The sequence below is a fragment of the Achroia grisella genome, unplaced genomic scaffold (genome assembly GCF_030625045.1).
Source record: "Achroia grisella isolate CSIRO2021 unplaced genomic scaffold, CSIRO_AGI_Agris_v1 utg848, whole genome shotgun sequence".
Taxonomy (NCBI): domain Eukaryota; kingdom Metazoa; phylum Arthropoda; class Insecta; order Lepidoptera; family Pyralidae; genus Achroia; species Achroia grisella.
Window position 1 is genome coordinate 482,189 of NW_026713041.1, and position 14,982 is coordinate 497,170.

At 33.9% G+C, this 14,982-nt stretch overlaps 2 protein-coding genes across 5 annotated transcripts in view; one reads left to right on the plus strand and one right to left on the minus strand.

Moving 5' to 3' along the window:
* LOC131852376 ((Lyso)-N-acylphosphatidylethanolamine lipase) overlaps positions 1-560 on the plus strand; it is a 29,985-nt gene extending 29,425 nt beyond the window's left edge. For all 4 annotated transcript variants that reach the window (XM_059203049.1, XM_059203050.1, XM_059203051.1 and 1 more), the window contains one exon: positions 42-560. In XM_059203049.1, the coding sequence (XP_059059032.1) occupies positions 42-203 (162 nt within the window). In that variant the 3' untranslated portion in view covers positions 204-560. The remainder of the gene's footprint in view (positions 1-41) is intronic.
* A 2,875-nt stretch (positions 561-3,435) lies between these two features.
* Positions 3,436-14,894, minus strand: LOC131852377 (DNA replication licensing factor MCM4). The gene is made up of 17 exons (XM_059203053.1): positions 14,620-14,894; positions 13,613-13,729; positions 12,809-12,972; positions 12,114-12,281; positions 11,659-11,757; positions 11,283-11,415; positions 10,660-10,902; positions 9,984-10,212; positions 9,243-9,437; positions 8,381-8,557; positions 8,057-8,144; positions 7,437-7,597; positions 6,689-6,812; positions 5,940-6,046; positions 4,971-5,105; positions 4,124-4,334; positions 3,436-3,611 (listed from the first exon to the last, which is right to left on the minus strand). The coding sequence occupies exons 1-17, from the start codon at positions 14,750-14,752 to the stop codon at positions 3,516-3,518; spliced, it is 2,580 nt and encodes an 859-aa protein (XP_059059036.1). The 5' UTR covers positions 14,753-14,894; the 3' UTR covers positions 3,436-3,515.
* Positions 14,895-14,982: the final 88 nt, after the last annotated feature.

The following is a 14,982-nucleotide window of genomic DNA, read 5'->3' on the forward strand; positions in this document are numbered from 1 at the left end:
AAAAATATATATAATAAATAGATTGTTTTATTTTTCTACAGGGTATAAATGGCGCCGGCCATCACGTATACCTAGATAAACCGGACTTATTCAACAAATACGTCCTAGAGGCGTGCCAGAAAGCGGATGATAGGAAACCGGAATTGGAGAAAGCATTGGTACCGGTAAACAGGACAGAGGACTCGGACGCTGCTAATTCTTGATAGTTGTTGCAGGTCGTAGTTAGTATGTTATTATTGTGAATTGACTTGTGCTCTATCTTCTAATGGTTTGTAAACAATCACAATTCGCTTTGGTATTTGCTGCCAGCTATATTTATATATATATATAGTCTTTTTTGTTTCTATTTTTAATAGTTATTGTTTTGTTTTTATATTCTGGTATAAAATGTACAGGATTATATGGCAGAAGTGGAAATCGAAGTGAAATAGCAATTTAAGCTTCCACGCCAAAATAAAATAAGTTTGAAGCAGTGCAACTAATTTTTTAGCACTATAGATATATTTACAAGTTGTACAAACTATACAATATATAATTCATGTTGAAGGTTTTGTTTGCATATGCATAGATGCAATTTTGTTTTAGTTCTCGTAAGAGCGGAGACAACTCTTACTAAGCGTTGTATTAACTGCTCTATCGGTCACGTCGTGTTCTTGTTCGTTATTCTACTAATAATTTGACAAAATGTAAAACAAAACTATTCTAAGAAACAGACAAAGAAGAAAATATGCGTAAAAATAGTTCGCAACAATGCTATAAAGCGGAAATCTTATACATTTGGGATTTGGACCACTTTGGAATATTCTAAATTTTAAGTTATGTATTTTATATGAGTACCAACACGAGTGCCTACCAATGTCCTAATTTAAAGTATTAATGACTATATAAGTAAATAGTAAATAAATTATATTGTGCCATCTATAAAACTCCCGTATACTAAACTTAACCTCACTTTTCTTCCAATATTTTTTGTAACTATTATATATTCAGCTTAATTCATAAAAAACCATACTAGAATTAAATTTGGTCACTACTAAATTACGAAAATGGTTAGAAAGAAAATATTATGTATGTTCACGGCTATTATCACAGATGAGGTAGTCAGAAACATTATCAATAACTGAAATGAATTTATTTAAACATGACGTTTTTATAAGAGAGATTGTGTATGTGGTTTGTAGAAAATTTATTTCATGTATCAACTTTCACATTCATATGTATATCACAAATTAGAGTCACAAATTTGAAACAATTGGTTTGTACGACGGCGGATCATTATGTATACATTTTTGAACATTTTCTATAATGTCTGAATAACCACTATTAAGATATACCAAAAATAATATAATGGTACACGATCGCACTTGCAAATTACTTCAAACTATAGGTCCTGATCACAAAAGATATAACCACAGAATAAAAAAAAACATTACACTTTTACCAAGCCTACAATATGAATTTACATTATAATAAGGTTTTGTTTTGGAATTTCTATATATGTATCCTATCAACTATATATATATTTAATATATGTACACGCTATATCTATTACAGACTGGCTTGTTAGGAAAAATAAATTAAATGCCAAAGATATTAACACAAAACTTCCGGCTTCATAAAATTTCTTTTATTAATATTTGTTCTGTGGATACAATTTGTGTATATTACAATAAATACAGCGCATCAAGTATAAGTTGACGTGTTTTCACGTTTTTTATTCTGTGAAAATTATGTGATAAATATATAAAATTGCCAAAATGTTGACATTCCAAAGTAGAAGTCTATAACATAACTGACAACCTATAATTTGTTATCTATGTATACATAAATATTATAGACCCCGCCATAAAGAATTTTTTTTTGTTGGAATTCTGATTAATTCACTGTTTTTATTACAATTTTGTTATTATTATTTTTTTTATGGATCTAGATACAAGTCGTCTTATTGAGCCCATTACCACTAAATGGATGCTGAATCTATAGTTCGTCAATGTAAATACACAATACTGCCTAGTGAAATGATATCTAAATTGTGAAGATTATAATTTACAAACACAATAAAACTATAAAAATTAATACCTTTGTTCGTTTTGTTACAGTAGTTTTGACAACACGATAAAAGGTTGCTCTATTTATATTGAGCATAGATACGACGTCCATTTCGCAGTAATTAAGGGTACATATGTTGTAAAAGCAATCATTTCATATTTATGCTGACTCACCAGACCTTGTAGACTGTAGAACTATATTGCTTCGATATTACTAATAACTCCGTACCTGATTCCCAAAAATATTAACTTGTACCTACATATACTACCTATATAAAAATTAAAATATATTGAATAGCATTTTATTTACAAATTATTGTTATAATTATATAGAAACTTCATATTTTAAAAGATTCCTACTGCAATTGTATATTGTACATTGAATATTTTGATTGTTTTTTTCGTAAACTTTAAGACGTTAGATTTGCTATAGTAGTTATTCCTTTAGAAAATATTTATAGTAAATTTCTGGCTGTCTAATTATCCCGGGAACTGCTCGGAGTTTCCCTTTCTGCCACACGATGAACCCGGCACCCGCACGGTTAATCCATGGAATGCTAAGAAGTTAGTTTCTTGTTTCAAGTAAAGGTTGAAAACTTTAGCTTCATTATGATATAAGTTATATTATTTTGTAACAAGATAATTGTCCGCAAATTTCTGTTGTTTTAATTGTTATCGTTATATTGAGTGTGCCTTAAATGTAGTATTCTAAGATAGCCACAATTTAAAATAGGTTTGATACGATAAAGAAACTATTGACGTATGGAAATGATGGTTAGTAATCGAACTACAATTTAATAATGTCTTCTCCTTTTATTCCCATCATGTACATCCATTCCATAATATTACTATATTTCTATTTTAATAATTCTTATCAGGTAAAAATGTTAACATCCTGAAACCCATACCTCATTTGATTAGAACCCCTCTAAATAAAAACGTAGCTTTAAGAAATACACGGTGTGAAATCCTGTGCATTTAAATTTGGCATAGTTATATGATTGGCCTATAAAGCAGTAATGTGTTGTATGACATATTAAGGAAGGTAAATTATATGTTGTATTGTTATGCTGCCACAGGCTTTTTATACACTAAATGTAAATAAACTTAATTTATTAAACTGAGAAACTGAATTTTCTTTATAACCAGATAGTCTAGGGACCAGAGACTCCATGACAAGAACTGATATTACTACTATGCTTATCAATGATAAAATATTAGAGTGAATACTCGAGGGCATTCATTATTTCATTTTTAAAAATGCAAGTTTCAACCAGCACCATGTTTTGATTGATTTTTCATCATGATTCGATCCTGTTGGTAAATACTACACAATTGTGAATTTATTGTACAGGTTTAGATCAACGGAAACACAAATTTATGGTAAACTTAATTTTATTTAAAAAATAATATCATTGATTCAATTTCGAAGCTTATATACTATTTTAACAAGACGATTTATAATAGTTAACAGAGTCTGAGATGGGTGTGGCTCACAATGACGACCTTCCCCTCGTCCTGCAGATCTCTTAGCGCCTCGTCCAATTGCTCTCGTGACACCGTCTGTAAACAAATGATTCCTTTTTAATCCGATTAGCATTTATATTTTTATTAGCTGATATTCATGACTTCTGTTTTTTAGAGAAAAGGCAGCCCATATCCTTTCCTAGTAGTAGAATCTATCTGCACATCACTTAATTGTGAAAAAGTTGTCGTCATGTGATGTGTGATTGTACATGTTTAGAATACAGACTGCGGACTGTGCAGTCTCTTCTTTCACCTATCTCTACCCCTGGCGGTACCCTCTGATAAGTGGGAGTTGGCCTTCAGGCCAACAGGCATTTGCACTCGCCTCCTATTGTCCGGTGAAGCTGAAAAGACCAGCTGCTGCCAAAAACAGAGTAGTCAAAAAAAAACCTATCAGAAATGGCAATGCATGAAGAGTATCCGCGGATTCTACCAGACAATGTCAAGTTAATGTTGAGTTTGAAGTATGTAGGGATAAACGACGGTAGACTTTTCAGGTTGGCCTTCAGCTTGTTTGCTACACTTATTCGATAGAATGTATTACTTACAAGTTGAGCATTAGTGTTGATTTCTTGCAGCAACTTGGAATGTGTAATGGTATGGGGTTTGGAGTATGGCTGGATGTGTTCTTTCAGTGCAGCCACTAAGTCAGCGCGACGTCGGCGTGCGGCTGCGCCCAGCCCTGTAGTGAGGATGCCGACGTCGATGCGGCCTGAAGCTGGATCTGTGGCAGACTGCTTCAAGGCTTCACGGTGGAGTCTGTATTTCAAATGGTCAGATGTAAAGCAAAATAAAGCTTAATGTTATTTCCATTCAAGCTAATTTTCAACAGAATTCAAATAAATAACTCCTCTATTTGTAACTTTTTCTATATGAGCAATTTGGTTTGAATACTGGTGTTTCATATGTGGTTTGATATAATTTTGATCAAGATCTGACCAGTAGGTTTTGAGTTAGCCTTAAAGAGACTAACGTTGATATTTTTATAGAACTCTTCTTTTAGCATTTAAGGAAAGTCAGAAGCATTTATTTGTATAGGACATTTTCTGTTACTTTGTTAACTACAGACTAAAACTATGACAATAACATATTAAAATATATGTCAAAAATTAAAAATTATGGCCCTAAATTATATTTCAAATAACAATATATACTTATATATAAACTTGTTAAAATAATTTTCATATTGATAACAAACGACAAATAGAACATTGTATATATTATAATTTTCGTTATATTAACATAAAATTCAGTGTTAGATTCTAGTGTGAAAATATGATATATTTACCTTAATTTATTATATGTAAAAAATGGGAACATTCTATATCTAACATAGTAAAATAGCTGTGGTTTCATCACATATACTTTTTTGCAAATTTGTTAAAAAGTGCTGACCTTGCCGCTTCGTCCACGTCTAATATTTCCACTACAGAAGAAAGTCGCACTCTCGCATGAGCTTCAGCCAGCCGGATGAGGGACTCCAATTGACGAGGATATGCGGATATCTGACCGCGGCCGCTACCGACACGTCTGTCAATATGAGTTTTAACAACTAAAAAATTTGAACTTGAATAAGATAAGAAAAAAAAAAACAAGATGCAGTCAGAAATACCAAGAAGAAGGCGTTTCAGTCCACTTGCTTTTAATGCAGTTTTTAGTAATAGATAAAATGATTCCACAAAAAAAGTTTATATGTAATAACATGTACACCCGTGCGAAGCTGGGGCGAGTAGTTAGTAAGACATAAATCTCTTATTATTACCATAGATATAGTAATTATAAATATGTATTAAATTTATTACATTTATAATCATAACGCTAAATAGATTTAGATAAAAATTATAGGAAGTCAAGGAGAGGTAATAAAAAATAATGAACTTGTGGTCAGATTATCTCTTTAGTAGATTAACTTGTTAAGTATATTAGTGGAAAGTTAGAGCTTCAATCTTATACGATATTTTATAAAATACCAGTATTTTTATTAACATGTCAGTAATTATTTTTCACTCAAACCTTAAATTATTTTACTAATCTTAGACCCCTTCTCCTCACATTTTAATAGTTGAAATTTCGTAATTTTTACACTAAAATTCAAACGTCATTACACAAAAATTAAGATCTCTTTCACAGGGATGACAATCCTGCTAGATTTCATATTTTTTTACATGAAGCTTGTGACTTCTCCTTCCAATTAATAAAGGGGTTTCGATTTCAATTTCCATCTCTAAGTAAGACTACAAAGATTGAAGCTCTCAACCTCGAGTGCGTGACATTATTCATGATCCGTTAGAAGACGTTGATATTCTTTAGTCCTCTAAAGAATATCAACGTTTTGTAACGGAAAACATTTAATTTTAGCATTACCTCATATCGACATATGCGTCTATCAATCTTTGTTGCGCCGCTTCACTTAGCGTCGGTTGTACGTGCTCTTTCGCGAACGCAATGTAGTCCCGCATAAGTGCCATATCCTGTAAAAATAAATGTTTGGGGTTAGGGAAGGTAATAGTAATAGGAACAAGGAACACGTCAGTCCCCTTTGGAAGCCATTGTGTTAATTCCTTGGGATTTTCGAACTTGGCTATGCTGACCTTCATAATTACTGTTTTGTCTCTCCACTGGTACATCGCCAGCCAATACTAAAAGCGCAAGCTCGCGTAACGTATAATTAACGTATAATAAAACATAAAAGAAACGAATGTTGGTTTTACACTGATTTGCGAGTGTTATTTCTTTTACACCACTTTTTAAGTCTAAAGATTACTTAAAAAGTGTAACTATTTTCATTGCTTATTTCACATTTATACTTGTGACTGTAGTCTGATTGGCTGCTAAATTAGCCCGATTTAGCACAGCTCTAGTTTACCTTGAGACGGCTGATTATAAAACTACCTACATCGAAAGTTCCTTACTAAGTTAGCAAAGAAAATAAAGAGAAATAGAAATACTATTCTTACGGAACACTTGTTTTAGGACAATTGCAAAATTCCGATAAAATCAGATTTGCTCGGATGTAAATCATTAATGATGGACTTTGGAATCTGTCCAAGTAGGTCCCGCATACCTTAAGCTTATTAGTTGAGTTTTTAATCGTTAAGATTATAAAATCTTACCACGACTTCCTGGTCGTCCTGGGAATTAGTAGCATCTTGGAAATACAATGACACAAGATGCGATGCCAATCGCCTGTCGAACACCTCGTCTTGCGGGTCCAATACCAAGAATATGAGGTCAAATCTAAAATACATTTCATATTACTTTATTGGGCAATGCAATATAATCGTCACATTCACAACAAGACAACAATTATATATCTTAATATATAAAAATTTCGTGTCACTTTGTTGGTCCGCGATGGAATTCTAAACTACAGAATTTTGATAAAATTTTATATGTATACTTGGTAGGTCCGAGAATAGGATAATCTATTTTTTAGTGTCCGACCGAAAGTTCGGTTTCGGAGATACCCATATAAGAGTAAGGGTATGTGAAACTAAAAAATATTTTGTTTTTAACCTTTTATATAACCCAAAATTTTCACTTACGCTATAATAAATAATAAAAAATTATAATACAAAAAATTTTACGTTCATAAGCGGCTAAAATGTCCTACATGAATAAATGATTTTTGAATTTGAATAAATTTTATACTTATAATAATCAAATCCAATATGGGAGGCCCAACATGTGTACATTTGTATTTTAATAATTTTTTTATTTTTATTTTTCCATTAACAGGTTCAGTTTACTAATGCGGTACTTATTACGTAATTGGAATAGAAAGGAAGCCTAATATCAACCTAATTATTACGTAAAAAAACATATTGCGTTTGGTAGTTTATAGATTACAAATATATTTACCTGGACATAAGCGTATGTGGTAGTTGTACATTTTCTACTATAGTCTTATTCTTATTCCATTGAGATTCAGCTGGGTTAGCGGCCGCTAATATTGAGGTGCGCGCGTTCAATTGGCAGATGATGCCTGCTTTTGCGATAGATAGGGTTTGTTGTTCCATTACCTATTTCCACAAAAGAAAAAAAACATACTTAAACTATTGCTATGCGGTATATGCGATGTTTCCACGAAATCATTTTATTTTCGTAAATAACACAATTCGTTCCTAATTTTTAATTCATATATTTCACACTACAGGCAAAGATATGATGGTGGCTGACTTCTTTTGCTCTCCAACTAGTCTTTATATACTTTTATATAAAGACTATAAAGATACTATGCAATAATAGTACAGAATGTAGTTACAATGTTAAAGAATATAGATAGAATAGACGCCTGAAACACCAAGGATGTCATATGGATCGGCAACGCGATCCTAAATATTTTAAATTAACAGTAATAATTAAAAAATATCTATAAATATAGTCAAACCTGAGCACTCTTGAATAAATATTAAAAAAAAAATACAAGGATAAGAAAGATACAAGTATGAGAAATTGTAACTAAAAATTATAACACTAACTTCGTGCAGAACACTGCGAGTTGAGTCATTCATCTTGTCAAATTCATCAATGCAGCATATTCCATTATCAGCTAGAACGAGGGCTCCTCTGTAACAAGTTAAAAAAGTTATGATAAATTTGATTACAACATCATTAGAAAATTATCAAGAACTATGTCTATTGTTTTTTTTTTAAACCATATTTCTCTTCAATGTGAACAGACAAAAGGCCTCAGCCTATACCGATATTGCCTACTGTGAGTGAACCTGAGCATAGTGCTTGTACGTGAATGTGTGATTGGATCAATGTACGTTTATATATGTTTGTATATTTATAATACTAACGTTTGCAGAACTAGCTGGCGTGTGTCCGGGTCCTTGGTGACGTAGGCGGTGAGACCGACGGCCGAGGAACCACGACCGGAAGTATACTGGGCACGCGGTACCAGCCCGTGTACCCAGCGTAGCAGCTGTGACTTGCTAGTGCCGGGATCTCCACACAGCAGGATGTTGATCTCTGATCTGATGAGGAATTGATCACGATTGTACGTGTAAACTATATTATAGTACTATTATGTATTAAGTAATATAGTAATGTTACAACCCTATGACCTAGTGCTTTACTATTATATATACGGACTTGAACCCAAAGTTGCTGAATTCAAATCTGACTAACTCGCATTTTTTTCCCGGACTTTTCTAATACTTTTGACCGCAGCTATCCTTTACAGCTTCACCGGACGCTCCAACCCAGCTCCGAACCCAGGACTTTAGTCTGAGAGCACCGCTAGCGTTTCAAACCTCGGATCAGGCAGTCGTAATTTCGATTCCCGTTTCAATTGGACAGGGGTCGATCGGAGGGCTGACTAACACCAGAATCTTACTGCTAATTTATATTTCAGAGATGCTCCTTTGAAACACCAATATATAAGCAAATTAATCTGAGAGATGGTGGTAGGATCAGCCCTGCCATGTTGGATACAAATATACAATATTAAGGAAAAAAATATTAAAACAAAAAACTTTAAAGTTTTAACCTGCTAAAATGCTTTAATAATTTTATCATTTTTCATTTGATTTGATTTATGTAAATGTGGGCATGTCAAGTGTTGCATTCACCATAACATCGACAGTTGACAATGACTCTGTGAATGACTATCTCCTTCTGGTATAAATGAACTGTCATTTTAGTTCTTTTTTAATTTACCTGAAATGTGTCCTGCCAGCAGCATTAAAGTTCTTCTTAGTCCCACCAAGCAGTTGCAGCAACACCCCCTTCTTGATATCAAGGTTTTCGTAAATGGATGGGGCTATAGCTCGCGCGAGTCGCTCATAACTATCCGGCTGTGCTGCTAGAGCCTTGAACAGTTCTACGCGTTCCGGTGGGAAGTGGTGTTCTTTACTAAATAAATAAAATAAATCATGCTTTAAAAAAATGTATAATTTAGATTATGATCTATTAAACTAAATCATCGTCCTGGATGTCTTTTTAAAAGTATTATGGCTACTACTATGTGAGTAGGCATGGTACAATATTGATCTAAGACATAACAGCTGCCCCTTCATGTTACGCCTTGACTCAGTGACAACTGTAAGATCGGACTTGCGTATGTCTATTCGCGCCTTTTCCCAGGGAAGAAGAAATGGAACGGGAACGGAAGAACGGGTTTCTAGTATCAACGAAACTGAGCCCTGCTACCAAAAAAAAACGTTAAACTCGCAACTCCGACTATAGACTTTGTCAGATTACTCGATGTTAAAACAATTGGAATTGTTTCAACATAAGCATTATCATATTTAACAAAACATATTTGAAATGACGAATTGGTGGCATAAAATTTTAACTATGCGGCAGGAAGAATAAAGTGTATCGGAAGAGTACTAAATCGTCATTGTAGGGCATGTGATGCAGTGTGTCATGAGGCATGTGTATCGGGATGGTACTCACCCGTCCTGAATCTCGTGTAGACGGTCGGGCGCAGCGCGGCGGTAATGCAATGCATCGAGGTGTGTACGATGCAGTGCACGCAGCGTGGCTCGACGCGGGTGTACGGCTGCGGGCGCGGCGCGGAATACACCCGTGACGGCCACGCGCTCGCCCGCGCCAGCTGCCTCCACCAGCGCGCCGTGACTCAGCACGCTCACAGTCGCCGGTGTACGGCCCGCGGGCATGTCGTCTATGACACCACATAGGGGGAAAGATATATTAGTAATAGCTGCGTTTATACAACACATTTCTTTTAATGGTTAATAATGATATGGTGCTCCCACCTGGGCTCCCGTTTATGCGGGCACCAGTGGTAGACGATATGATGAACATGAGGTCAAATTAGTCAGCCCATCGTGACAAATTTACCAGGAATTTATAATAATGGTTTCCAGGATTCCTCCTGGAACCTCGATGTGGTTCCCCGCATCGAGGTCAACCTGATCATGTCAACATGCACCATGCATTGCTAGCAATGGAGTCATTAGTCCACATTACTAACACTCCACTTTCTCCCCTACACGACACATTCGTAATGCGGGAAAGCCAGAAGGGATACAATGATTACAGTGTTACAATATCACTAGTATGCAATATTGAGAATGTAAAGAGAATAAAGTCAAAAGAAACTAATTACCGGGCGACTCCTGCAATTTGACAAGTTGCTTGTCGCTGAAGTGCGAGCGGTTGTGTATAAGCTGGAAGCAGTGAGCAGTGTTGCAGTGGGAACAATGCGCCGGCTCCGGTACGCGGCCGCGTTGCAGCTCGGCTGCGGCTCCCGCGCCACATACCGCACACTTAAAGAACGCCTCGCGCATCTCTGGCACTATGTTTGACGTACGAATCACCATGCCTGAGATGGTCACCAGCTGGTCGATGTCTATAACAATATAGAGATTTTTTAAATACTTTATAATAAACTGTAACAATATGTATGTAGTAGTTTTTATAACTGGTATAGAAAACAAGGAAACATTGATAGTAAATGTCGTCTATATACACATTATTACGTGACTGCAATGTAACTCCTTATTTCGGTTGCCCTGCACTGTATTAATATCAAAATAAAATTTGTTATGTTGGCTATGTTTACGTATGTATTTAAAACTTAGGGTTAAAGTTGTGTTCAAAGTGTACCACAGTGTATACACTCATGTTTTTATTCAATGACAATAAAACACGGTTGAAATTATTAGTTACTTTGAAGTTTGTATTTACAAATAATGTTATTATGTAATATGCGTCATTAGTTTAGTATACCTTCTGGGTTAAGGTCCCTCATATGCCGCTGTGGTGCATTGAAGGGACGAACTTGTATCTGGTGCTCCAATACGGCTGCTGGGTACTTTTCAAAGAACAGTTCATTCACAGCTGCATCAAAAGCTGGAACCACCTAAAAACAATAGAGATTTTATAAAATATCTCAGTAATAGAGTCGAAATATACCTCTACTACCTCTTTCATAGTAATGATACTGACAGTTTTTATGGGTGAGTGCTATAATGCCTATCAGATTACTACCATTTATAAAAATGTAAAAGTTGTTAAAAGTTAGTTTAGTCTATTATTATTATATATTAGTTGAGTATATTTTATAACAAAAAGATATATTTTGTGCAGGTGAAAATGTAATTACCTCTTGTGGGTAAGAAACAAGCTGCCGATGGAGCTTGACATCAAACGTTTTCACATGTTCACAGTCGACATCCAGGAAGGGCTCCTCCAGTGTATGTATCTGGCATAAATAAATTAATAAATAAACATCAATCCTATAAAACATAAAAGAAGGAATAATTACAATTTATGTATAAAAATCCGTTTTAATAAAACAAGTGGCATGTATAATGCCTAATTAAAAATAAATATTTAATTTACATTTTAGTATTTTTTTTACTAATGAGAAGACTTGTCTGCCTGACTTCCTCATAGCTTAAAAGCATAACCTAAAGCACATAGCCTGAAAAATTAATAAGGAAAACAAAAATAAGTTTCGTTTAGTGTGAATATCTAGTAAGAAAAAAATTAGTAACATTTTCATGGGAACTTGGATGCTTAAAAATTGAGATACGGTTACAAATGAATATGACTTACTTCTTCTAATTTTTGTTCATACAATGGTTCATTTGTAACTGCAGTAGGTTCAACAAATCGCTGGATAAACTTGATGAACTTCTCGCGACACTCCGTAATTGCTACATCGGTACCCCATACAACGAGTTGAGGCTCTCCTGAGGTTGCATCTGCGGTTCCTTGCTCCGCCTATAATTTAGTATATGTTACGTATTTTTTATGATCTCTAGTTTGAATAGTGTTTTTCTAATCTTGATAGAGTACTAAGCCATTACAGTCTGACATTGACACAAAAAGTCTTGAAATTGTGTGAAATGGGGGTTATTTGTATTCCAGAGTGTTCGGAAGCAGAGAAAGTGGTAAAACTTCTTTGCAGCAGTTGTGATGATGATGATATGAGGGGGGCCACTCATGCAAGCTTTCACCATTGTGCTCGAGACTGATACCAACTGAATACCCACTTGTAAAATCCCTGGGGTGAAGGCATATCCATAATTAATATTCCCCAGTTTAAAAGGGTAGTAAGGAGGGATTTTATATTTAATATCATAAGCACATATCAACATGTTTTAATTTAAGACATTTATATCAATATATCAAAAAAGGCTGCATGTTCTACCTGTTATTCAGAATTAATGTGCTCTCCACCTAATTTAAATGTATGCATGTACAATATATATATAGGTCTATTTATTTAACTTAAATAAATAACATACTTGTCTGGTTGGTGTCGGGGCTGGTACATTTCTACCAACATTATGGCCACGTAGGTCAGCCCTTTGCCGAGCTGGTGTCATGACACCTCTCATGAGAGACCGGGGTGTACTCAAAGAGCTTGGTGTACCGTAATTTAATGGAGAGCTCATGTCAATATCAGTGCCTGAAAAAATTAAGGCATTAAATATTATTAAGTTAATTTAATATTTTAGCCAAGGTCAGTCATATTTCCTATACCTATAGCGACCCCAAAACTGTCAAAAGGTATCAAATGAAAAGAAGAATAATAATGATGAATTTTCTTTAATCACATACAGCTCTTAGATAAATTGTAAATGTACACATTATATAAGTATTGGTTGTTCTTACCGGCATTTATTTGAGATGGAAATGAGTCTATGATACCATCTACAAATCAAATTTCATTAATATTGCAGCCCTTTAGATGTTAAAAGGTAATAACCAAACAATCAATAACACTTTTACATTCATATATTAGTATGATTTTTTCATTTTGTTGGTTTCTTTTTTTTTATATTAACAATTATTATATTCTTCTTAAATTTAATATTAAAGTAAAAAGCTTAGGAATAGATGATGCTGTGTATAATACTTATAATTAACTGTAATTTTAAAATTATTTTAAGAAGGGTATTTTAAGGTTTCTTAAGGGTTAGCAATGCATACATGATATCCCTGGTGTTTGTATAGGCATTGTGTAGGCATTTATAGGCTACGGTAATCATTTACTATATAATGGGCCGTATGCTTGATTGCCACTACCATAATATAAAAAAAATTACCAATGGGACTTGATGCTAAGGCACGAGCTGGTGATGTGCCAGGTACCTGCACACCAGGTGTGCGAGGTGTCCCCCTGGGTGTGCCAGGTGTACCTCTAGGTGTGCCCGGAGTTCCATCTGGAAATAAAATAATATTTTTCATTTCGTTTTTCTATAACTACAACATTTGCAGCATAATTAAGCTTAAAAAAATACACTATAATTTTTATATGATATTTCATATGATAATTTAGAAGTAAAGTAATCGCATTTTTGTATTGACCAAATCATTATATGAATAATTTTAAACTAATTATTTTATAAACCTACAGAAAAGTATATAACACAATCTCTCTCTACAGTTATTGAACACAATTGAACAAATTTCAATAATTCTTTCACCTGAATTTCCTGAGTAAATATAAAAAATAAGACTTAAAAATTCAAAGTGTAAAAAAATTTGCCATGTCTTTCATCACATATACTGCCAAAACTATTGATAACAGAATAAAAACAAATAGATACATTCACTCTATGTTCATTCCTAAGTTTAATAAATCAATGTCCACCTATGGGATAAAGCAATGAACCATAATTTGAAAGATAACATTTTTAAAATAAATAAACAATGCAACATAAATAAACAATTAGTGAAAATATGTGCATATTGTACTGTGATTTGTATTCAACATTGCAACAGGGTTTAAAATAAGATAAAACACAACATCTTTCATAATGCTATCTACTAACGAGACTTCATATCTGTCCAAACTAGGTTATATTTTCATACATAAAATCAATTCTACATGATTATTATCATGTAGATAAATTTATATTCAAATAGAAACAATAAAACTCATTCAATGATATTACACAAAGTACTTCAAAGAATCATATTTTGTAAAAATACGTTAGATGATCGTTCAAACTTTTTTTTGGTGTTTGCAATGATCTTCATTTTAAAAGCCGTAGATTGTATTTACATTATACCTGGAAATAGTATTAATTCAAAATTTAAATTAATTTACTTTTCGAAGGTGTTCCTGTGGACTGTTGCGGAGTTTCTGGGACAATAAGCTGTTGTGACGAACGTGTCCTCCTTGAAGGAGTCCGAGATTCTGAAGATGCTCGTGAAGAAGGGCGTTTAGATGGAGTTGACATAGTAATTTGATACACTTAACAGATACAGATACAATCAGTTAATAGCACTAAACGTAGAAAATAATATATATATTTTCAAAGTTAGGAGTTTGTTAATTGTATTGTAAGTATATTTTGGTAGCATTAGCGCGCGAAATTTGACAGCCGGTGACTGCTTTGGCATTTGCCTTATTTTCTCAGTCGTTCCATTTTTTTTTTTCTAAGCAATGGTAATCAGTCTGTACAGCCCA